Source organism: Heteronotia binoei, chromosome 11 (genome assembly GCF_032191835.1).
Source record: "Heteronotia binoei isolate CCM8104 ecotype False Entrance Well chromosome 11, APGP_CSIRO_Hbin_v1, whole genome shotgun sequence".
Taxonomy (NCBI): domain Eukaryota; kingdom Metazoa; phylum Chordata; class Lepidosauria; order Squamata; family Gekkonidae; genus Heteronotia; species Heteronotia binoei.
Window position 1 is genome coordinate 38215770 of NC_083233.1, and position 26485 is coordinate 38242254.

Below are 26485 nucleotides of genomic sequence, written 5' to 3' on the forward strand. Positions count from 1 at the left end.
TGGGGCAAGGTGGAGAGCCAGTTCCGTGTAGTGGTTAAGAGCAGCTTGATTCCCCACTCCTCCACATTCAGCCAGCTGGGTGACCTTGGGCAAACCAGTTTTCTCAGAGCTGTTCTCTCAAGAGCAGTTCTCTCAGAGCTCCTTCAACCTCCCATACCTCCCTCTAAGTTATTAGCCTCTGGCCCACACATTTTTGTCTCAGTTTGGAAAAATGTCCCCAGGGCAAACCAATTTATGCAGTAGCTCACAACTTCAATGCCAGTAGCTCACAAAGTAGAATTTTTATTCACAAGACTCCACAGCTTAGAGGGAGTATTGCTCACAGGGTGTTTATTGTTGGGAGAGGAAGGGAAGGAGATTGTAAGCTGAGACTCTGAAGACTCTGAGACTCTGAAGTGGGGTATAAATCCTCCTCCTCCTCTGAAGATCTGATTGGTTGAGTAGATTTTTAAAGATGTTGCTTTGGCATCATCTGCCACCACAGCACAAGGATCTTCACTATCTGACTGAAAGTCAGGTGTGGCAGCCATTTTCTGGCTGGCTCCATCTCTTGCAGCAGCCATTCTGAGGCAGCCATTTTGTTGACTGCACCCACAATGCTTTATCAGAATTCCAAAGATGCCTGGGGACCCCTGATGTGGCCAGTTTACTACTGTGCTTCCCCATCAACATGATAAATGGCCTGGGACCAGGGAACTTACAGTACCTCCAGCTCCCATAATGCCTACCTGACTGCTCAGATTGTGCGGCCGTCACTTCCAAGTTCACATAGTGACCAGCAGAGAAGCTGGCTCATCTTTGGAAGGCCCTTGCTTCACATATTCACCTTATGCTGATTTTCTCAGTTTAAGGCACCAAGTGAAATCATATTTCTATGTTTTGTTTTAATTTGGTTTCTTTCTCGTGCAATGAGAGCAGCTCTGTTTTACTGGTTTTCATTATGGTTTCACCATGCTGTTGTGTTATCAATGATTATACTCTATATTTTAGTTTTTAACTATTGTTGATTTTATTTCACTGCTGGGTTTGTATTTATTGTTCTCTGTCTTGGGAACCTGATGATTGGTGGGACAGGGCAGATTATAAATCTGTTAAATACCAGTGAAATCCTCTGCAGTTACTCCAGTCTGACTAGCATAAATTTGCATATAAGAGGACTGCAATTCAACACATATCAGCACCAGTCGATACACTAGAATACATACAAGGAAATATTCCAGGGTAATGACATGAAAACACAAGGTCAATTGTACTACACATTACAGAAAGGAAGGAGTCATCTTGACATGGAACTGCCATTTTCAGAAGCAGCTACATGTTTTCTATAACTACTTCTGTCTTATGGATCTTAAAGTCTCAGCCTTGTTTTCTTTTTTTATTGCTTAATTCCGGTTAAATCAGCAAATTGCTCCTAATGCCCACTGCACAGTAAAACGTCTTCAAAAACTTTATCGTAAATCAATTGCAAATTGACTAAAGTGAAAGCCAAGTTATTACAGGGAACCACAGCTATGTTGGCCTTCAAGAACAAGGGGCAGCAGTATTGCATTGATTATTGACAATTCTTATACTTCTGCTGTGAATCTTATAGTAGAAGAGAGTTGTGCCTACAGTAATGAAAATTCAAGATGATCTAATTCCTTTTATTTATTTACCAGCTGGGCAAGATGAGGAAAAGGCCACACATGATTGCTGTGTTTGGCAGCAGCCTTCTGTCTGTCATACCATCCAGTGCCATCCTTAAAAGAAAAGTTATTTTCACTCTGAACCTTCTTTACTGTTGAGCACACACTCACACACACACAAAGGAAGGCAGGACTGTCTTTTTAGCACACTAAGTGCTCTTTGGCTGGCTGAAGCAGATAACAGAAGTTGCTTATTCACCTCAATTGGTTCCACAGGGATATGAAGACCTATTTATATTTAACAAGAGATTTTAAATAGAAATGTCTATTAACGGAATCATTCTGGTTCCCTGCCCTTTGAGCCACTGAATCATTCAGAAAAGCTACCAACTCTTTTCATAGTCCCCCAAGACATCGTATTTTGCATGCAAGGATCTCACAAGGGTGAGGTACATACAATTCTCCTCCTGCACAGTACGCTTGAAGTGGATCATATTATGGGATCTCAAGTAGAAGCAATCCTTTTTTCGTAGGGATGAGGAGGCAGGCAAAAAATCAGACTGAATAGGAGTGCCAGTCAGATGGAACACTGTTATAGTCCTCAATCAAATACCCAGCAGAACATCTTTGCTTGATATGCCCTGTGGAACTGCATTAAGTCCTGAAGGGCACAGATGTTACCCAGCAGAGAGTTCCACCAGATAGGGTCCAGGGTCATAAAAGCTCTGGCCCTGGTCAAGGACACCCAAATATCTCTTGGGTTGAGAACCACTAGATGGTTCTTATCAATGGAGTGCAACACTTTCTGGGGGGTATACCAGGAGAGGCAATCCTGAAGATATGTGGGTCCCTGACCATTAAGGGTCTTAAGGGTCAATACAATAACCTCGACCTTGATCCAGTTCTCCACTGGAAGTTAGTGCAGTTCACGGAACGTAAGTTGAACATGTGCTATATATGGGATCCCTTTAAGGTCTTAACTTAAGGGGGTTATCTCAAGATAGCATAAGTAAGTCCCCATGTCTATTTTCTCCAGCATGTTAACATAAAATATTAACCTGATAAACCAGAAAAATTGATCGTTGTGGTATCAATTGTGATGCCTCAGCTTCAAAGAACTTCCATTTTGTAGATGCAAAACATCCTGCTTTTAATCTCTGAGACTCAAACCTTCCATGCGAAACGATTCCTTAACATAGAATGAAATTTGATTCTAGTCGACAGCCACAATGTCAGCAAAGTGTAAAGACAAAGAATATTTTTACACTAATGACAACTGAGAACCTATCTTTCATTGCCCCCCCTTATATTGTAGCAGATGTCAACTGCAGTTACATTCAATTCAACTTATTAGTGCGTGGCTTTTAGCCAAAAGCCATTCACATTTGCAGAAGTGTACTATCACATATGTCTTAATAACAGAATCATGTTTTTAAAAATGTATGTGATAAGTCACATATGCTAAGAGGAATCTGCACATCTTTCACTTGTGGTGACAAAGGGGAGCCTCTAAACTTTGCTGAGTGTTGCTGAAGAACATTAATGGGAGGATCTTCCATGACATCTGAAACCACAACAAAAGTGACAGCACTCAACTCCCCCTTCTTTTTTTAAAAAAAGTCTTCCTTGCTTAGCCAAGTACAGTTGCCTCATTTTGAATACATAAACTTCTATGTCCTATCATCTTTGTTTTCATATTTTTCTAACCCACAGAGAATTCTTTCCACATCAGCTCACCATCAAGGAACTCCTGAGTGGAGAAGAGGATTCTGGGGGGCATGTTCTAGGTTGTATACTTGGTTCTTCTGGGATATTGCCCATCTTTTGGGTCTCATGATGTGAACTGAGAACATGGGATAAAACGCACTCTCTTTTTTCTCTCCTTGCTCCTTATCTCTGGAACTATCCAGAACATGTGTATCATCACAACACCTTAGTGATTTAAGAACATAAGAGAAGCCATGTTGGATCAGGCCAATGGCCCATCCAGTCCAACACTCTGTGTCACACAGTGGCCATAAAAACAAACAAAACCCCCAAGTGCCATCAGGAGGTTCACAAGTGGGTCTAGAAGCCCTTCCACTTTGTCCCCCTCCCCAAGCACCAAGAATACAGAGCATCACTACCCCAGACAGTTTCAGTAATATACTGTGACTAATAGCCACTGATGGACCTCTGCTCCATATTTTTATCCAATCCCCTCTTGAAGCTGGCTATGCTTGTAGCCGCACCACCTCCTGTGGCAGTGAATTCCACATGTTAATCACCCTTTGGGTGAAGAAGTACTTCCTTTTATTTGTTTTAACCCGACTGCTCAGCAATTTCATTGAATGCCCACGAGTTCTTATATTGTGAGAAAGGGAAAAAAGCACTTCTTTCTCTACTTTCTCCATCCCATGCATAATCTTGTAAACTTCTATGATGTCACCCCGCAGTCAACGTTTCTCCAAGCGAAAGAGCCCCAAGCGTTTTAACCTTTCTTCATAGGGAAAGTGTTCCAAACCTTTAATCATTCTAGTTGCCCTTTTCTGGACTTTTTCCAATGCTATAATATCTTTTTTGAGGTGTGGTGACCAAAATTGTACACAGTATTCCAAATGAGACCGCACCATCGATTTATACAGGGCATTATGATACTGGCTGATTTGTTTTCAATTCCCTTCCTAATAATTCCCAGCATGGCATTGGCCTTTTTTATTGCAACCACACACTGTCTTGACATTTTCAGTGAGTTATCTACCATGACCCCAAGATCTCTCTCTTGGTCAGTCTCTGCCAGTTCACACCCCATCAACTTGTATTTGTAGCTGGGATTCTTGGCCCCAATGTGCATTACTTTGCACTTGGCCACATTGAACCTCATATGCTACGTTGATGCCCACTCAGCCAGCCTCAACAGATCCCTTTGGAGTGCCTCACAATCCTCTCTGGTTCTCACCACCCTGAACAATTTAGTGTCATCTGCAAACTTGCCCACTTCACTGCTTACTCCCAACTCCAAATCATTAATAAACAAATTAAAGAGCATGGGACCCAATACTGAGCCCTGCAACACCCCACTGCTTACCATCCTCCACTGCAAAGACTGCCCATTTATACTCACTCTCTGCTTCCTATTTATTAGCCAGTTTTTGATCCACAAGAGGACTTTTTTTACTCCATGACTCTCGTGCTTACTAAGGAGCCTTTGATGAAGAACTTTATCAAAATCTTTCTGGAAGTCAAGGTAAACATCTATTGGGTCCCCTTTGTCCACATGTTTGTTCACCCCCTCAAAGAACTGTAACAGGTTAGTGAGGCAAGATCTTCCTTACAGAACCCATGCTGAGTCTTCCTCAATAACTTGTGTTCATCAATGTGCCTACTCATTCTGTCTTTGATAATGATTTCTACCAACTTTCCCGGTATTGAAGTCAGACTGACTGGCCTGTAGTTTCCCGGATCTCCTCTGGAACCCTTTTATGGGGGTGACATTTGCTACCTTCCAATCCTCAGGAACGGAGGCAGATTTCAATGAAAGATTATATATTTTTGTCAGGAGATCCAGAAGTTCACCTTTGAGTTCTTTCAGGACTCCTGGATGTATGCCATCCGGACCTGGTGACTTATTAGTTTTTAATTCATCAATCAGTTGTGGGGCCTCTTCTCTTGTCACCTCAATCTGACTCAGGTCTTTCAACACCCCTTCCAAAATTAGTGGTTCTGGAGTGGGCAAACACTTCTCATCTTCCACAGTGAAGACGGAGGCAAAAAATGCATTCAGCTTCTCAGTTATTTCCCTATCCTCCTTCAGTAATCCTTTTACCCCTTGGTCATCCAAGGGCCCCACTGCCTCCCTGGCTGGTTTCCTGCTTCTAATATATTTGAAGAATTTTTTTATTGTTGGTCATTATGTTTTTTGCAATATGCTCCTCATAGTCCCTTTTTGCCTGCCTGATCACAGTCTTGCATTTGATCTGCCACAGCCTGTGTTCCCTTTTATTAATCTCACTTGGACTAGCTTTCCACTGCTTAAAGGAATTCTTCTTACCTTTTACAGCTTCCATTACTTTGTTTGTTAACCATGCAGGCCTTTTCTTATGCCTGTTTGTGCCTTTCCTAACTCGTGGTATATATTTTATCTGAGCTTCTAGGATTGTAGTTTTAAATAGCCTCCAAGCTTCCCCAAGGGTTTTGACTGTATTTACCTTTCCTTTTAGTTTCCTCTTCACATGCCTCCTCATCTCAGATAATTTACCCCTTTTAAAATTAAACGTGGTTGTGCTGGTCTTTTAGGGCAACTCCCTATTTATACAAATGATGAAATCAATAACATTATGGTCACTGCTCCCAAGCAGTGCAATCACTTTTACATCTCTCACCAAGTCTTGGACATTACTTAGGACCAAATCCAGGATTGTCGCACTCCTGGTAGGTTCTGTGACCATCTGCTCCATAGCACAGTCATTGAGAGCGTCTAGAAACTCAGTCTCTTTCTGTCGACCAGAACACATATTGAACCACTCAATCTGCGGGTAGTTAAAATCACCTATTATGACACAGTTTTTACGTTTAGCCACTATCTTTAATTTTTCCATCATATTATAATCATCCTCTATATTTTGCTTTGGTGGGTGATAACAAACTCCCATAGTTAAATTTCCTTTTGGGCCCTCTATTTCGACCCAAAGCTTTTCTAGAAGGAAATCTAATTCTCTGACCTCAGTCTTACTGGACTGTATACCCTCTCTGACATACAGAGCCACCCCACCTCCAACCCTTCCCTCCCTATCCTTCCGATATAACTTATATCCAGGAATCACTGTGTCCCACTGATTCTCCTCATTCCACCAAGTTTCTGAAATTCCCACAGTGTCTATGTTTTCCCCCAACACTAAACATTCCAACTCACCAATTTTACTTTGAACACTTCTAGCATTTGTATACAAACATCTAGAATTTCCCAGGCAAGTTAGGCCTGCAACCTTCCTTCTGCTGCCTCGAGACTTTGGCAGACAGTCCATACTGTTTGTCACCACCTCAGTGGACAACTATGATCCATTACCTGGTAGAAAAGTAACAGCTAACCCTTCATCTCTTTGAGATGAGTCCTCCCGAACCAGAGACATTTCATCTCATCGGCTTTCCCCCAAGATTTAGTTTAAAAACTGCTCTGCCACCTTTTTGATTTTAAGCGCCAGCAGCCTGGTTCCCTCTGGGGACAAGTGGAGACCATCTCTTTTGTATAGCTCCTGCTTGTTCCAGAAAGCATCCCAGCGCCTTACAAACTTAAACCCTTCCTCCCTACACCATTGTCTCATCCACACATTGAGACTTCTAATTTGTGCTTTCCTTCACATCGGTCCTCAAAATACAACTTTTCTGTGAAAACTTTGGCATCTTCTAATGAAAATAAGCCTTAAGAACGTGCAGCTGGAATGAACAAATCCCCCCCCCCTCTTTTAATATGAACCTCCACCCTATCTTTGTGGTCTTCAGTGTCTTAACTTCTAATTAGTTTTTATGGCAGATACCTCTAGTAAAGCACCATGTACACTGATAACTTATTATTGTTTTATATGGAAGGAAGACCAGGGACTGATAAGATTGTCTTTCCTGAAGGCCCATGCGCCATTGCCACTGTTCTCACTGAAAAAACTATCAAACATTTCTTTTTTTCCTTGTTGTATTTCTCTGTGTGTGGTGTGTGTCATGACAACCCCTTCTGGCAACCCTTACTGAAGCCTGGAGGATGTTCAGAGAAATGGCTTGATATAGCTCACCTCTGCCTCCCCCTCCTGGTATTCCAAGGAGGTCTCCCATCCAAGTATTTGCCAGGGTTTGCCCTATTTAGCTTCCAAGATCTGATGGGACTGGGTTTGCCTCAGCTATCCAGGTCAGGGCCACCCATCATACAGTTCCTCAATGTTCCCTGCAGCACAGTTCAGAATGGGCTTGCCAGGTCTCCCACTCTGGCCTCCTGCTGCCTGGTGTCGCAGCAACACTGTAATGTCACTTCAGGTCACAACTGAAAGCGGCATCACATGTTGCTATCCCTCAAATATGTCCCAAATTTGGGAGATTTCTAGAGAGCTATGACAAGCTCATTTCCAGCTAGAAGTGATGTTGTAATGCTGCAGAATGCCTAGCCATGCCCCTCCCAAGTTCCTGGTTTCAGATGCTACCTTTTTACTTGAACAGATTCCCATTCTCTTGTCCTAAGCAATATTCTAAGGAGCACTGGTGATACAGGGAAGGGAAAGGGGTATGGAACTTTATTCTAATGAGCTTCAGTTTGAAAGGGGGGAAATGCTCGGGTATCTTCAAGAAAAAGAAGGCAAGGACAAGATGCTCAACAGATGGCACTTTCTTAGTTTTGGGGGACAAAGACATATGATCCCACAATGCTTTTTTAAATTTTACCGTCTGGTTTGAGCAACCAAGGAAACAAAAAGTCACATTGACCACTAGGAACTTCTGCACAAAATGCATAAAGCTAAGGGGAACAGCACAAAAGTCCAGGCAAGTTTCTGGCTGGGTTGTGTCCCACACAAACTAGCAGGCTGCCTCAACATCCAAGTCAGTTGTCCAGTTAAATACCATGAAGAAAGTACTCAAAATGTGGACCAGGGGAGGGGGGAGATGCTTATGACTCCTTCTAGAAACAACCTCATTAAGGAGGCTTACCTTGCACTCTGTGGACCGTGGCTTTAAAGGGAAACTTCAAGTTTGCCCAGGTGTGTAAACTAATAAAATGTATTAAAACCCTGAGCAGAATGTAATTAATATGCCTAATTTAGTCCCATGGGAAGTAATTGAAGCAAAATCCATGAGCACATTAAAAAAAAAGCCCCTCTAACTGAAAGGCAACAGGGTATATAAAATATACATAGATTTGGGGAGATCTGGTTGGCCAGCTGCCTTTTTCTTTTTTTCCTTAAATCTCAGGCTTCTTCTGTGTAGAAATATTCTGACTCTAGATACAAAGCCAGCATCCACAATCAAACACCACAATATGTATAACAACTGTGCTATGAAGGAGTGTGTTAGGCCTAGTTTGGCAGAGCTGCGTATCTTATGCAAACTTACTTAAATGCTTAAGGAGGTTGGGGTGGTGCTTAAATCAATGCATTAGTTCCTATTCATGGAACTTTAGCACATGGTTGTGGGATGCAACTGTGCTTTTTATTCCTGGCTTGCTGCTATTACACATGTGCAAACTGGCAATCTGATCTAAACATGACACTGACTGAGTGTAATCCTCCCTAAATGCATTTCTGTTACATGCCCGCAGTGCTTATTTTGTAAAAAGAAAAGATTGTACTGATTTCCACCAATTTCCTCCGTGGGAGGGCCCCACAAAAGGAGCCAGTACTCCATACTGTTGAGTACTGACACACATTTAAAAAGCAATGCATGCTGCCCTGGAGTTATTTCTAAACTGGATCTTATAATGCTGGTGGTATGGAAACAAAACCACATGTCCAAATAAGTGCCATGAACATTACACTCCTATGATGCACAGTGAAGTACTAACAGTGCAATCCTATGCAGAGCATTGTCAGACAGGAAACACCAGGAGGTGAACAACTATGACAGTGCAATATCCAACAATGCATGGATCCAACTATGGCAGTAGTCTTGCCATTCAGTCTCTGAATGTACTCTTCCAGAAGCATGCAATGGCATAAAGGGATTCCCATTCCTCCCCATTCAAAACCTATCTTTATCATGACATGAAGATTTTAGTTTATATGCTCATTCTCTGCCCCACAACTGAAATATGACCCAAACACCCATGCCTGAATTTGTCCACATGCTTCCTCTGGGTCTTGCATGCCTTCCCCTATGGATTCTTCCTCCCCTCTCTCTGTTAACATGCAAATTGGGCAAGGACCTGCCTTTTTGGCTTACCCTGCTCTGCAGAAATGCCAAGTATATTTATGGTGACACGTTTACAACAACAACATATGAAGCCACAATAATCTAGCAAGGAGTAACCAAAAGCCATGTAAAATGCCTTTGAAGCAGGGGTCTGGCAGATGCTTTAATCTGCTGGTAGAGTTCTCTGAAAGTGCATTGTAGCCTTCTCCAATATGCCCAAGCATTTTGCAGCAACAGGCTAGTAAGGCCCTGGCACTCCAGTGCAAAATATTATTCCCGTGTGTCTCACATCCTCTCTGTTATTTCCCCTCTGTCAGACCTTCCCAGAGATTGCAATTAAAAAACATAATCTTTTTAGCATGGGCACACTCTCCCTGAAGGCTAGAAGAACTCTGTTCTGAATGTGATTATAATACCATTTAGCAGCTATTCATAGATGGCACATATTAATTTATGTAAACCAGGGACATCTTGGGGCATGCAGTCATCAGGGAGCCATGAAAAATCGAAAGCCTGTCCTTGCTGATCAGGGACTTTTAAAAATGGCTGCAACTTCAGAGCAACCTGAGTCCTGATTTCTGGCATAGGCTTTTCTTTAAATTGCCCAATTTGCTTGAAGTTCATTCATTTTTTTTCACCAGTGGATATTCAAGTAACTTACTTTACAGGAATGTTTCGAGGCTTTGTCTTTTCAGCAGCCTGTAAATAAAAAAAGGAAAGTGAAAGGGTTGTTAGTCGACCTTAGCGAATGTGACCTTTCACAGAAAATGCCAGATGAAGGGTAGGGGGGTGGGAAGGAGAGCCAGAATGCTGTATTTCTGAGATTTGAAAATGAGCACCACAATACAGGCTTCCATAATTAAGGAGAAGCTCAGCAGGGGAAGCAACAGTTTATCAATTTTAATGGGTCTGTGCTGAAGTTAAAAAAAAAATATTTGCAATGCAACTGAACCTCAGAGACAAAAATGATAAACACATGAAATAAACAGTTGGGTGATAACCACATAACTTAACCATGGCCTCTGTTTTATGTACACCCACCTATGTGGGAGTAGCTATTGTGTAGTGTGGTCCCATATAAGCATATGAACAGTGCTGCCACATTAACAGAGCCCATTAGAGAGCCAGTGTGGTGTAGTGGTTAAGAATGGCAGACCCTAAACAACACTTAGTGGAGCGATGAGTCAGTAAAAATTATCAATTTCAATATTTCCCTGTCATTTCAAATCCTAGCGTTTTAGCCCATTCATACATCGGGCTCCATGTCTCCTTACATTCTTCCATATTTCCTCCTTTCAATCTACAAGTTAGTGTATCCATTTCAGCTGCTTCCATTAATTTAGACAAAAATTCATTCTTATTTGGAGTTTGCGGCTTCTGTTATGTGTTGTTTGGTAGGGTTTGTTAGGTGTGTTTGTTAGGTAGTAAGTATATGTTGGTATTGTATGTGTGAGTATATGTATGACTATTCTTGATTATATATGTGATAATAAAAATTATTCAAATTTTTTTTAAAAAAAAGAATGGCAGACCCTAATCTGGAGAACCGGGTTTGAGTCTCACTCCTCCACATGAAGTCAGCTTGACCTTGGATCAGTTACAGTCTTCTAAGAACTCTCTCGGCCCTACCAACCTCACAGGGTGTCTGTTGTGGGAAGAGGAAGGGAAGGTGATTGTAAGCCGCTCTGAGACTCCTTTGAGTAGTCAAAAGCGGGGTTTAAAACCAAACTCTTCTTCTTGTGTAGATCTTTCCCATACAATTGGCATCCTTCTTGGAAAGTGGGATTTAGTGAATGTTCCTTATTTTGTCTCTTTTTTAATTGCATGTGTACAAGTTAGAGAGCTTGTGGTAAGTGATTCTGTTTTACCATAGAGTTCCCAGCAATTTCTGTAGTGTTGTGAGATCACTTTCAGGTTTTCTCGGAAGTGACGCCATCACTGGTGGTCACCCCCAAGTCCCTCCCCCCCAGATTCCTGCTGGTTACCAGGCTGGACCTGACAACCCTATAGTGTGATGGAGAGAGTAAGGGAGTAATTGTTGGGTGTAAGTCAATGGTGAGTGTGGTATATATAAATAAGTTGAGTATTAAGGACTTCAGTGAACTCCTTCCTCCAATATTTCTGAAAAATCCCTTCCCAGGACTCCATTGATTTCATTTTTAAGAGTCATTAATGCTTTGGAAATCCAGAGGAACAGACTTTTAAAAATTATCTTGATGTCGTGTTATTGTAAAGTTTATTTTTATGGTTTTACTTTTCCTAATTTACTTTTCCTCAGGATAAGGCGGTATAGAGATCCAACCAGACAACTTCATTCCTAATTACTGCTGTAGCTGAGGTATTAATTTTAAATTGGTTGTTGTCAGTCTTGGACAACTGCATCAGGAAAATTACATCTATCATGGCAGAACAGATGCTGTCTCTGAAGTCATTTTTATTAGCCAGCAACAGAAAAGGGCAAGGGATGACCAAATGTTCAGATCAATTTCCTCTTGTGAAACCTTTGAGAAAACACACTCCAAATCTTCTAAATGAGCAACTATCCAGGCCTCTCGGCCTGCACCGCCTCAGATACAGAACCTGGTTCCAGTTTATTGCTGTACCCATTGATCTGTATACAGTCCATTTATCATTCATGAAAAGAGCCGGTGATCTTCACAGTATATTAGAAGAAACAACTCAGATCATCTGTCAACGGCCCTCTTATTTCTGTTTCCCTCTCCGCAGGGATTTCATCTCCTTCCATTCTTCTTGAATTAAAATGTTGCTAAGCAACACAGCTGGGGGCACGGATGGCAGAATGGCTAGAGTCTATCAAGCTGTTTAAGCTGCTGGAGATTTCAATGGTGATGTCTTCTGTATATATAGTTTATATACATACTTCCTTGGCATAATCTGGAACAAACACATGCAGCTTCTGAATTCTGTGGCCCATGTAAATCGATCTCAGTGCCTTTCCATATGTGTGCATGTCTCTGTCCTCTTTCTTTCCCTGAACTGCTCTGTCAGCAAGGATAGTAAAAATGCCACCAGAAAGAGAAAGGAAGCTAATAGGCCATGTTTATTTTATTTTTATTTTATTTGTATCCCGCCCTCCCCGCCAAAGCAGGCTCAAGGGCGGCTGAGTGAATGTTTGTGTGGAATCCTGCAACATTTTATAAAGAATGTCCTTTTGTCCTCTAGTCAGTGCAGAAAAGCAGAGCAAGGATGTCAGAATTTGCAGGCCTAAGAATATTTGTGACATCAGGAAACACTAACCAATCTCATCCTTCCACCCAAACCTATCTGCACGATTACACAACCCTTTATGTCTAATTGGCAACACAGAAGAGAAGGCAGGCTATCAAAAAGCAGCATGGCTAAGTAGCAGGATCAAAGGAAGAATGGTTGAAGAAAGGAAAGGAAGGTAGGACCCAAAAACACAGTCTGAATATGACAACACCTGCCACACAGGTTTACCCATGTCCAGGTGGCAGCAGACCTGCTACTGTGCCCAATTGCCTACTGCCAATCAATGCAATGTTGGAAGGAAAACAATGGTGTCATGGGGCTGGTGTATACACTTGCCAGCTCTAGGCTGGGAAATATCTGGAGATTCTGGGTGTGGAGCTGGGGAGTGTAAGATATGGGAAGGATAGGGACCTCAGCAGGATATAATGATATAGAGTCCACCCTCCAAAGCAGTTGTTTTCTTTGAGGGAAGTGATCTTGGTTGTCTGGAGATCAGCTGTAATAGCTGGTGATCTCCAGGTGCCACCTGGAATTTGGCAACCCTAGCGGTTTCACCAGAAATGATATCATAACATCAGTGACACCATGTTTTCTCTCCTGCTGGCACGCTGCAAGAGGCTGGCAACCTGACCTGCCAAATGAACTATAACCAGTCTTAAATTTCACATTTCCATAATTTGGTAGGCACTTTGCTAATAAATAGTTTCTTCCCTGTTGCTGCTTCTGTCTACTGTTTGTTGAAATTTATGCATGGGCTACAAGAACCTCCAACAATCTTTGCCTTTTCTCTTTCCATTCACAAATTGGATTCTTATGATCGCTTCCTCCTCTTCTGGCAGAGATATTTGTGTATGGCATAGCAGGTATTACATTATACTGTGAAAAGATGTGGCATTTGTTTGGATCCTTTGGAGTCTGAGTTTGAGTGAGGACTGTAGGAGGTAAGGCTTATGGTACGGAACAAACCCTTTTGGCAATGGCATCCTTGTTTAAAAAGTCAGTGAAAACCCTGTTGTTCTACTAGGTGTTTGTCTAACTGGTTAATGCTGCTGTTGGGAAAATAAAATGGAGTCTTAAAAATGAAGAGGTGTATTGTGGGGGAAGGTTCTGTAGACTAGAGACCACTTTGTGAAGCTGATGAAGTAGGGTCTAGTCTGTGGAATTTTAAGCCACAGCAAGGGTGTCTGCATAAATAATTCTATGTGATCTAATTAAGTGTAACTAAAGATTACCTGATGCAGATTAGTAAAATTAGGATTCCGGGGGTACATGCTGCCTTATGCACCCTGTGGACACCATGAGCTGCAACAAATATTAGTTTTTTAAGCTGCTGTAGGACATTCTCCCCATTTTGCTACAAAAGACTAATACACCTATCTCTTTGAAATTTGTTAGGCTGGGTGGTTCATTTTAAGGAGGGTTTTTTGCCCTGATTTTCATATTTTGAGTTAATTTTACACATTTTTCACTATTGGTTGTTAGTGGACGTAAGAGCCTTGAGAGATGATTGGCAAGATGACCATTATTCAGTTAATAAATATCCAGTTGCGTGATCCTCCATCCGCAATGAAGAACACAGAAATCAAAGCAAGATTGGGAAAGGGCTCACGTTATACTTTGATGCAGGAATGTATTGCATGAAAACATGCTATATGCAGGAGGTCTATCAATTAGGACTAGTTATTTTTCTCTGATCAGGAAGAACACATTATTTTTCTCCCTCTCTCTTTTATAGCTAGGATTCTTTGAAACATATATCTACTCTATAACTTCATTATAAGAAAATACTATCTCCAAATTACTTTTCTTTTCCTCCCTGGGATGGTTAGCTATTGACTCAAATTGTCTGTGTTGAGTAGTTCGCTCTGCTTTGATAATTAACTTTTGATCATTACTGACTTTAATGGCTCTAGTCTAATATTGTCATAGGCATCCTGCTCAATTACTTTAGCACTCATCACCTTTAATCTTTGAACAAAATGATCTCACTGAACCTCCATCAGCCTGACTACAGAGTTAATAATTTCTGTTTCTCATCTTCATGGGCTAAGTTTGATTTCTTTGAGACGTGATGTGAACTTTTGATTATTAATTTAAAGGATTTCAGACACCTTCCTTCTTTTTTCCCCTCCTAAATGAGATATTTGTGCAACCTATGCCAGTGTAGGCTCTACAAATATATTTTTGAAATCTTAAAAATTGTGCCTCATTAGGGATTTTAAATGATAGGAAAGTATGGTAAAGGACTCAGAGTGTTGTCCTAAGCAGAGTCACACCCTTCTAAGTTTGGGTTGCCTACCTAAGAATGGTAACTAGCAGGAGACTCACCTATGGGTGGGGCCTTCTCTTGTGATGCCATGACATTGCTTCTGGTGTGACCCAGAAGTAACGTGTTGGCATTGCTGGAAAAGCTTTAGTATTCAGTCAAAACAATGTAGATTAACCACAGAGATGGCGGCAAAGGCAACAGCACTGTTATGAGATTACTTCCAGGTTACACTGGAAGGGATGTCATGGTGTTGTCTTAGATGCAGCTTAACAATGACAGCTGGGGGGAGGGAGGTGTCCCACCCAAGTAGGAGGCCTGATTTCATACATCCATTCAAGTAGGGTGTAACTTAAGAGGGTGTAACTCCATTTAGGATTGCAGTGTTAGTGGCCTACTTTGGTGGCCAGTTTGGTGTAGTGGTTAAGTGTGAACACTAATATGGGAGAACTGGGTTTGAGTCCCCATTCCTCCACATGTAGCTGCTGGGTGACCTTAGGCCAGACACAGTTCTCTTAGAGCTGTTCTCTCAAGAGCAATTCTGTCAGAGTTCTCTCAGCTCTACCTACATCACAGGGTATCTGTTGTGGGAAGAGGAAGGGAAGGATATTGTAAGCTGCTCTGGGACTCCAAGTGAAAGGCTGGGTATAAATCCAACCTCCTCCTCCTCCTCTCATGGCTGCAAGACATATGACATTAGGGAATTGATTTGTTAATTTTCTATTCATTGAAATCTTTTTGAGTGTTTTCATATACGTACATGGGAAGGTATTCCATAATATGAGCTGCAGCCAGAAGCCATATAGTCCAGACACAAGTTAACCACCCCAGTGAAAACTAGACCTAAGTGAGAGCTCCCACTGTGAAGGACAGGAACAGAACTGAAACAGCCTAAAGTGCACCCTTGGGACATTAAAAGGCTTACATCATGCATCTGCTGTTAATTTTTGAGTTGGAAAATGTACATTAAGATAATTAAAGGTAATTGGAAAACGGAAAGCAGATTGATGCAGGCAGTTTTGCCACTTTATTTTATAATATCCCTATGATTTTATTTGCACAGTTATATCCCAGTAATATGCCATAGATATGATTGAAACATCACAGGTATCCACATCTTAACTAGAAGCTATTGTGGTGGTGTGGTTAAGAGCTTCAGTCAATGACCCAAGAGACTCAAGTTCCAATTCCCATTCAGCCATTAAACTTACTGAGTAACCTTAGGCCAATAACTCTCTCTCAGCCTTGCCTATCTCACAGGATAATTATAAGGAGAAATATTGCAGCCTGAGCTCCTTGGAGAAAGGGTGGAATCAAAACGTGATAGATTTGCCAGTGTTAAGAGATCTGTAAACAGTAGAGGGTGTGCTGAGAGTGTGTATGTGTATGTGCATTCAACACAAAAGTCTAATTCATCTTTCCTTTCACCCTTTGGGTAAGTAAGAGGACATGTTATTTAGAGAGAACAGCAGAGGTGTCCAGCTGGATCAGACCAGTGGGCCAGCCAGACTAGCATCCAGCTTCACCAAGTGGCCAACAAATGGCTTTTGAAGGGCCAAGAAGAAGGGCACAAAGGTCAAGCTGCCTTTGATGCCATCTCCTAGCACTGCTATTCAGAGCTTCATTGCCTCTGGATTTTTCCTTCCTTCCTTGCCCTTCTCTCCTATGAGAACCTAAAGCAGCTTATATCTTTATTCATCATGGCGCGTAATATTGGTGGAGCCATTGTCCATAAATTTACTCTTCTAGGCTGAGGTCAGACACACATAAACTGACGAGATGAAAGCCAGATGCATGTCAGATTTTATGCGGTTGTCCAAACATCAGCATCTGGCAAGGGTCGTTGGCTCGTTCGAGTCCCGAACTGCCATGACTGGGATGCGGACTTTTTTGATAGTACATTAAATCCGGAATAAGAATGCTTCCGACGACTCCCGCGCATACTTTCTATGTTTGAATGCTCCACTGTTGCCGACTCGTCGCAAGCGCACATCCACTTCCCTACGAGAGCCCACTCCAAATGATATCATTGCGCCAGCAATTGTTGACTCAGCCTTCCAACCTTCCGAGGTCGGTAAAATATGTACCCAGCTTTCTGGGGGGGAAAGTGTAATGACCTGGGAAGGCAATGGCAAACCACCTCGTAAAAGGTCTGCTGTGAAAACTTTATGAAAGCAGCATCACCCCAGAGTCGAAAACGACTGGTGCTTGCACAGGGGACCTTTCCTAAATGGTGGCGGGGGCGGGGAGGCAGATCGCCCACCTTTGCTGTCTCCCTGCCAGGGGAGGAAGATGACCCACCTTTGCCATCTCCCCGCCAGGCAGAAAGACAGCAAAGAGAGTTGCTGTGCTCTCTCCCCCCCCATTTAAACACCACGGTGGGGTGTTTAAATGGGGGGGGGGGGAGGAAGATGACCCACCTTTGCTGTCTTCCCGCCAGGTGGAGAGACAGCAAAGAGAACTCCTGGGCTTTCCCTTCCTTTCCAGATGTTTAAATGGGGGGGGGAGCAGATCGCCCACCTTTTCTGGCACCTTGAAAAAAAAGCCAAGCACAATATCCCACGGCACTGCGCTTGTGCAAGTGTGGAATGCCATCTCAAAAAATGAGGTCCGGTTGAGACCTCTGATCAACCAACGACAGGACCAACGCTGCTTAGAACTGAAGGATGGAGGGATGTCTGATCAGGAAATTTGTTGTAAAAAAGCTGTGGGGTATAATAGCGGCGGATTAGGGATGGATTTAATGGTGAGTGTGACCGCAGCCTAGCTATCATCACTATCAGAACATGATACTGTGTGGGCTGATAATATCCTTGGCTGGCATCCCAACTACTCCCTGGAGACCACTGTGTTGGCACACCATACAGGCCTACTTCATGCTCCATCCCTATTAAAGAGGAGAGGGTTCAGGGGCAAACAGAGGTCTTTTATTCAATTACTGGCATTTCCAATTCCAAGGATCACAGGTAGCAGGTGTTAGGAAAAGACACCTCTACTGAGATCCTGGACAGCCACTGCCAGTCAGACTAGACCATACCAGGCTAGATTGTTAACAACACTGTGGAAGGCAGCACCAACCACTTGTCTGTAACTGAGCCTCATTCCCCTTCACTAGTATGATCCTATTTGTTTTGTGTTCATTCTTCATCTAAAAAAAGAAAAATTCCAGTAGGGTGGGGAACTAAAGTGATCAACCAATCCTTGTTCTTCAAACACTCAATTTTTTCTAACAGTACTCACATTATAATCACAGTTACCCTCATGGAGATTATTGCACTTTGTCCTCACTACTTCTTTTTTGAGATAAACTTAGCTGAGAGAGTGTGTATCTGCATATGCACATGTGTGTCAAAGCCCACCCAATGATTTCCACAGCTGATCAGGATTTGAACCCAGATCTCCCTAGTACAAGTTCAAAACTTTATTCCAAACCTCATGGCAACCAATGTGCTGTACAAACTTTCCTGATACTAATATTAGGTTCTTCATAGCTAAAGCAACAAGAAACTGACCTCTGTGCCCTTTGAGGTACAGGGAAACTGGTATATTTGCAATGATTCTAAGTTGCTGTGGCTAGATGGGGCCTCTCTAGCTCGGTGTGTTGTCTCCTGAGGGGCTGTGCCAGGAGAATCTCCTGACTTTTGCTAATTTCCTGTGACATGAGGCTGGCAACTTCGCATTTGGGAGTCTGAGTGTCATGGTTTAGGTCAGCCTTACCCTGAGGATGGTACAAAGGCCGGTTACCGAAAGGCTGCATTTGCAGTGATGGCTCTAATTTCCCGATTGCATCACGTCATAGATATTTCTATGTTCACATGAAGCCTACATTTTCCTTCCAGAAGGCAAATAGCGGAGTTAGTCTAATTGGGATGACTTTTCTAGCACATTTTGCAACTGGGCACATGGCGAGCTTCCAATCCATGGCTAAGCAGTTACCATCTATGTAAATCAACACCTATGTTGTAGTTAATCAGAGGAAGATAAGAACTACTGGATCAGATGAAGGTCCATTAATACCAACATTTTATCTAGTTAGATGCTGCTATGTTGAGAACTACTGTCAAGTGACAGTCAACTTAGAGTGACAGTATTTTCAAGGGATCCTAAGCAATTCGAAAAACAAAATGGCTGACAAGGCCAGGCAACCTCCTGGCTACAGCCATGGGAACTCAAGAATAATGGATGGCAGTGACTACAAAGCTAGGAAATTCTGGCAGGTGAGATGGTTAAGCCATGCATCAATTGCATCTCTGGCCAGATGGCTGATGTGTAACTTTTGCAAGCATAAGGGAGAAGGGGTATTTTTTCATGGATAGGACTGAACATCTGTATGGATGACTGATCCCTCTACAGTGCAGGCCTCCTGCATCCATCCCATGACTGGTGGATGTTCCTAGCTTTATGGGCACTAGACCCCAGGATGCTAGTGTGTTTCTGGAACCTGGCTCCCAATGAGCAGCAACAGCATTTACCATCATAGTTGCTGTGCTGCTGGAGGGCCATCTGAAAGGACAACACACACATCATTTGGACCATTAGTAGTGTTGCAGGCAGCCAATGCTGTCTGTTTGCCACTGTTGTTTGCTGTCTGAGCCCTCTGTTTGCATATCCAACTATTCTCCTTGGGGTTGGGGCTGAGATCCAGATGCCCCTAGCAAGGCTCCATAGGGCAATGCCATCTGAAACTGACTGCATCTTTTCTGCAGCACTTTCAGCTATTGGTTGAACCTTACTGTGGGGGTGGGCTAACAATTCCAGCATTCCTTGTGGGCCCTTCGTCCAGCTACCTCCCCTAGGGCAACTCTGGAAGTGACCACACATGACCATGATACTACCCCCAGGGAACCCCACTTTCCCAGAACAACTTACCTTCTTCCATGAGGTGAGTTAGCCAACCCACTATTCATGTGTGTGCACTACATGGCAGTGGTTGGGGGAACTGCAGCCTGTTCTCTTCCCTTATACTCCCAGCTATCTGTATCCATTCCTGTGGCTGCAGTCCTGCCAGGGTGAAGCCCTAGCCCCTGTTATGTCCAGCAGATCGTTTCTTGACACCCTCCTGCTGTTCCCTCCCCCATGGGTCCCCGACACCCTTCAGATGAGCACAATGATTCAACTTTATTTAAGGGATCTGAGGACAATGGAATGGTTCGGAGGATACTTCTTCTGGGTGGGAAAGGGTGTGGGCATCATGCAGAATTGGCCAACACATAAGTTGGTGGTGCTTGCCAGCTTCTGCAGGATTTTGACCAGGGGGTGTTGCCACCTGGCTAAGCGTGCAGACTAGTCCACAGCCATTGCAGTGGCCCTCTTGCCCTGGCAGCTTTCTCAGGTGGACCCTGACACACCTAACCACCTGGTGTATGGCATCCATGTGCATCTGGGCCTGCTGTTCACCCCCATAGCTGCTGGGTTCAGGAGGGGGAGATGCCATGTCCAGTGTGGCTCAGTGCCATCGCAGCACCGCTAGTGCCCTGTGCCAGTGGAAACTGCACTTATGCCAGCATAACTTTGAGTTACACTGGTATGGGGTCAGTTGGGTCCCTATTCCAATTTGGCCCCTCCCCATTAGAGCCTTTAACTGGAGATGCTAGAGACTGAACTGGGAAGGGGATATGGTTCTGTGACTGAGGCATGCATAAGGTCCCAGGTTAAGTCTCCAGCATTTCCATTTTAAAGGATCAGGTAGGAGGTGATGTGAAAGACCTTTAGCCAGTCTGAGTGAACAACACTGACCACAATGGACCAAAGGTTTGGTTCAGTATAAGGCAGCTTCATGTGTTGCTGTATACGCAGCACACAAAGTATGACACAGCCCCTGAGCAATAGCACATCCTCTGCATTGCTCCTATGAGAAAATATAATATCATATTTAAGATGTTAAAACAACATGTTTGAAGATATATTTGGATGCTTTCACCTTACACATGATCTTTCATTTTCAGATAAGGAAAGCATCCAAAGCCATGTAGGATCATTAGTGTCACTTTATGCTTCTCATGTCCTCAATTTCCTCTCTGGTTCAAGGTTTTGAAGACTGACATTCAGCAATCTTTTCTTTTCAAGAGTTTTTCATCCCCAAGCAAAGCAGCATCCATGTTGGAAATCATCTGTGGGCTGAAGCATGAACCTTCCTTGATAAGGAACAGATAAGTCATTCTGACTTCAACAAGGAGCCTCGATGCAAGGTGACATCCCAGAGGTGGGAAGCAGAGAATCTTCACATTTGCGCTCTCCACAACTGGCTACGGTTTGTGTTCCCATTATTATTGTGTCGAAGGCAGCCCACATGGGTTAAAATTCCTTTTGCCTCACTGAGAGACATATCAGAAAGGCCTGCTCCTGCCCTCTCTTTGCTTGCAGCTGTTGCCCTTAGATTCTTCTTTATGATGAAGGTCTTCTTTATCTCGGTCCTCAGGGAATGTGTAGCAGCCCCTCATCTCTCTCTTTCTCTCAATCAATGAATAACTCTCCAGTGAAGAAAGGGCAAAGGCAAAGGATAACGGCAGCAACAGTGCTGAGAGAGGGGGAAAAAGGGAGAGAGAGACGCAAGGCCTTGCTGCCATTATTGAGCAAGGCTCAATTGTAGACTTTGTATGCAGGACGGAGGAGTTTAAAAGCAATTAAATATATTACAATCCATTATAAGAAGACATGAGGGCAGTAAATGCAGTTTTGCTGATTGTCTGTGTTTCTCCTGATTTCTTGTCTCTTTCACCTACAGGATTTTCTTCGAAGTAAAGAAACAGTTGCAAAGACCAAAGAATCTCCTATGCATAATTACCTCAGAATTCAACTATAATCTGTTAAGTGTGAGATTGTCATTTTAAACAGTTTAATAGATACACTGATCTACTTAACTCTTTATTTAATTCATTGCTGGCGGAGGGGGAAATTTTAAACTGTGAGGGGAAATTTTGACCAGTAAAGGTTCAAGAGTGAAGTCAGATGTATTCATTGTGAGGTTATTTTCTTTCTGGCTTTTCAGTGTGATAAGGAACAAAAAAGGAAAATATTTTAAAATGGTCATTCCTTATAACAATATATTTTGTTTCCCTTCTCTTTGTTGGTTATCTCCAATCCAAGCTGCTAGATCTTTATCCTTGTTCTTGCTAATGACTAGAGCTGTCACCCAACTGTTGCCTAAAAAAGGTATTTCAAGGTAAATTTAGAGGTTCTTAGCTGAGTGAAATATCTGAGGAATTTGAAGTAGAGCTTTGACAAGACAGTAAAAAACATTATTGTGAGACTCTTATGCATTACATTACTATTAATGGTTCAATGTAATTATTGCTTCAGACGATTAAAGGAAAAGACTCAAAACCCTCATTCACCTATATTTTTCTTTGAAAAATACTTTAACCAGCAGCTCTTTATTTTTATGGCGACATCATTCTGCCAGGACTACAATGAAACTCAAAGGCAGATAAACAGTTTACATTCAAATACTTTATCAAAGTTATTTGTAGCTAGGCTCATCCTAATCCATCTGATTTTTCTATAACTATGACAAGATGACCTTGGTCCCCCTGTGTGTGCGCAGTATTGATGCTATTACTGAGAAACGGCTCCTCAGCTTTTCTGCTGATAACAAAATAAATAGAAACGGTGGGGTTTTCTCAGAGAAGTAAACAAGTTGTTCAGAATCCAGCTTTAAAATGGAGGAGGAGAAGTGGGAGAGAGAGAGATGGATGGATGGATGGGAAAAGAGGGTCTGCTGTCAAAAGAGGTCTGGGTACTGCATTTGTTTACAACAGCCCCGCTCTAGCTCCAGAAGCAGCACATTAAAAAAGGAAGGTATCCAAAAAAAGAGACAGGCTGTTCTAGTTTAAAGTTGGATATAAGTGCTCTGCACTTGTATCGTCTACTGTAAGGAGGTGAGATCCAGCCTAAGGCTTTAGAGCCTCTGAGCAATTAAGCAATTCGTTTTGCCTGCAATTATCAAATACAAACATGGCACAGAAAGAAATACTCAATAAAATATTACAGCTAGATTGTGAACAAGGATTAAGCTGGAGGTGGCTGTGTAGCGCAAGGTTATCTGAGATCCACACATGTAAATGTTAAATCATTTAAGCAAAGGGGGGAAGGAAGGAAGGGAGAAAGAAAGAAAGATAAAAATCCATTTAAACAATTTGTTCTGCCAAAAAGGGGTTTAAATACATAAAGTAAGAAAATGAGTCAAGTGACTGGTATCACAGTAGCTGTGGTCCAAAATACACAACATTCCAGCAATGTGCTTTAAATTAAGGACACACATTTTTAAAGGGTAAGAGGGGATATTCCTCAGGCAGAATGCAGAACAAAGAAGAAGGGGATGGAGAAAATTAGCAAACAACAAGTACTTAAAATTACAAGATCCTGCTACAGTTCACTAGTAGACTGGGCTCAAAGCTAATTGGGACTCATCAAAATTGCTTAAAAGAACCAGAGCTTATTTCCATCTCAGGTATGTACATTACAAAGTACACATGGTGAACTTTAGACATGTGATTGGAATGCTGTGCTGGGAACTTAATCCCAAGAAATGTAAGGGCCCAATTTGGATTGGAAGCATGGCACATGTAGCCTTTCTCCTTGTGCTGTTTTTCTGACCAGAAACAACCTTCTACTGCTGTATTTGCCCAGTTGAAGAAACCTACATGTGTTGATGGCTGCATTTAGGTTTGCCCAATTATGCAAATACTGGTTCCTGGGTCCATTTCACATCTTCAAAATAGCTCTGGATGGGGGAGGGGCACTTAAGTCCCTTGCACACATCAAGTTGTATCAAACTGGGTTCCTGGGCCCCAGCATGGAACTCCATCCATACATCTGTTGACAGTACGTGTCTATGATTTGGACTTTATAACATGCAAATAAGTTTCACAAGTTCTTTCATTTTTAAAAAAAGACACGATGAAGTCATCAAGGACCAACCCTTGTTCCTTGATCCAGAAAGAGAGATCATGTGCAGATGATGGAATGTGTGTCTGGATGCATATCTGCATCACAGTGCACATTTGAGCCTCATGGGATCTATTTGATGCAAACAGAGATGAGCATACAGATTGTCCCTGTGACTGGATGCACATTAGGCACGCATCAACACCAATATCATCAATTTTAGCAGGGCTTTTTTTGTATCAGGAATTCCTTTGCATATTAGGCCACACACCCTTGAGGTAAGCAATCCTCTCGGAGCTTACAGTAGGCCCTGTACTAAGAGCCTTGTAAACTCCAGGAGGATTGGCTACATTAGGGGTGTATACCCTAATATGCAAAGGAGTTCCTGCTACAAAAAAGCCCTAAATATGAAGCAAAGCCATAGTCTGCCAGTGTACAAGGTCAACTTTGCTCTGTGATTTGGTCACGGAAACATCTCTGAACTGCAAATGATACATTCCCCTGGTTGCCATGCATCTGGACATTCACAACATTTTAAAATGTACACACTGCTTAAGCTCAGTTTAATGATGCCACTTAATAAAACATCAAATAGATGTTTACCTGCTGTTAAGAATTTGTGCCTTGTAGGCTGACCAGCCTGCATTTTTTAAATCAGAGAAATGGGGCCATATTGGTGGAAAACTTCAAATGATTTGACAACACTTTTAATAAGCCATCAATAGCATTTTCTTTGTTTTATGAAAGGCATTTGATACTGATTATACTGTTCATAAAAACACACGGTCTATATGTTAGATCTTTTTGTGAACAGAGAGCACAGCATCAATAGCAGCTCCTCAACCGTAAATGAAAATTGATTCCAGAGACAGCCCCTCATTTTCTGTCTTCCTTTGCACCCAAAGGAAGGGCCAAAATTTATTAAAATGGACAGACTAGGCTAGGACTAGGGTATGGGTGAGGCTGTTCCTGGGACATTGTAGTTCATTACCCCATTCTCCATCTTCTTTAGAGACTTCTAAAACAACCATTTCAGTGAAATGTGGAGAAAAAGAAAGCCATAAGGGAACTACACCCATATAATGCCATAGCAAACCAACCTACTGCACTTGTTAAGAACTACAGAAAAATGTTAGAAAAGAAGAAACATGGAGTTGAAAACATTAAGAACATAAGAGAAGCCATGTTGGATCAGGCCAGTGGCCCATCTAGTCCAACACTCTGTGTCATACAGTGGCAAAAAAAACCCCAGGCGCAATCAGGAGGTCCATCAGTGGGGCCAGGACACTAGAAGCCCTCCCACTGTTCCCCCCCTCCCAAGCACCAAGAATACAAAGCACCACTGCCCCAGACAGAGAGTGCCAACAATATGCTGTGGCTAATAGCCCCTGATGGACCTCTGCTCTATATGTTTCTCCAATCCCCTCTTGAAGCTATCTATGCTTGCAGCCACCACCACCTCCTGTGGCAGTGAAAGAAAGGACAGTATCAAATAAGAGATGGAGTACTATCAAAACTGGGGCACATGCAATGAAGGATGGATCAAAACCTCATTCCAAAGCAGAGAGAGATTTGAATTAGTCCTGCACCTGAAATGTCATCATAAATACTGGATAGGTAAGAATGGGTTGCTTTAGAAATTAGAAAAGCTACAGGATACATGGGACTGACCTTGAAGACAAACTAGAAGCTTTAATTGGTGCACAGTGCCTCTGAGAGCAATCCTAAGAAGGTCTACTCAGAAGTAAGTCTAGCTCTATTCAACAGGGCTTACTTCCAGGAATGTGTTCTTATGATTGCTGCTGTCCACTTCCTTGAAGGTCCTGAGCCTGCACATATTATATTAGTTTTGAAACATCATCATTTTCTAGTTTCTTTCAAGTCCTATTACAACTTGGGACCCATATGTACAAAGGGTCACCTTTTCCTATATGAGCCCATGTGCCCGCTTAGATCCCTTCAGTAATGCCCCTCATCTGTCAGGATCATGTCACCTTGGCAAAGTCCTGTGCCTTCTTGATCACAGGAGTGGTTAAACAGAATGTTGAAAGAGATGCAGAAGAACCAAAAAATCTTGTTTGCAAGTCCTTTTTAGATTGATCATATTTTAAGATTCCATCTGTGGGTACTGACAATTTCATTGGACATTTTAATGGGCTTCTTAATTTATGATTTTTAATTACTTTATGTTTTCAGTCGGTTGTATTAATATTAGTTGCATTAGGTAAACCACCAGCAGGATAAATGGGGCACAAATTTGTTAAACAAACAAACAAACAAACAATAAATAAATAAATAAATAAATAAAAGCTTATAAAATTGGCAGCTGAGAGAGAACAATGAGATGTCAAAAATGTTACCTGCTCATTATCATCTTCATCACTGCTGAGTTTCAGATCATCTTCAAGCATTCTTTAAAAAGAAAAAGGGAGAATGAGGAGTTACATGAAATGAATCCATCTGGGTCCAGGATCAATTGCTCCCTATGCTCGAAAGCAGGCCTATGGCCTGTAAAGAGGATAATTTCACACTGTACTAATTTATAAAATTAATTGATATACAATCACATTGTATCACCCTGGATACATACAATGGGTGGGGTGGGGTAGAGAAA

The 26485-nt window shown here is 42.3% G+C and overlaps 1 protein-coding gene across 2 annotated transcripts in view; it reads right to left on the reverse strand.

Annotated features, from left to right (window-relative positions):
* The window catches only part of AFF2 (ALF transcription elongation factor 2), a 531080-nt gene that overhangs the window by 126889 nt on the left and 377706 nt on the right, over positions 1-26485 (reverse strand). For both annotated transcript variants that reach the window (XM_060249320.1, XM_060249319.1), the window contains exons 8-9: positions 26232-26283; positions 10150-10187 (exon numbers count right to left, since the gene is read on the reverse strand). In XM_060249320.1, coding sequence (XP_060105303.1) covers positions 10150-10187; positions 26232-26283 — 90 coding nt within the window. The remainder of the gene's footprint in view (positions 1-10149; positions 10188-26231; positions 26284-26485) is intronic.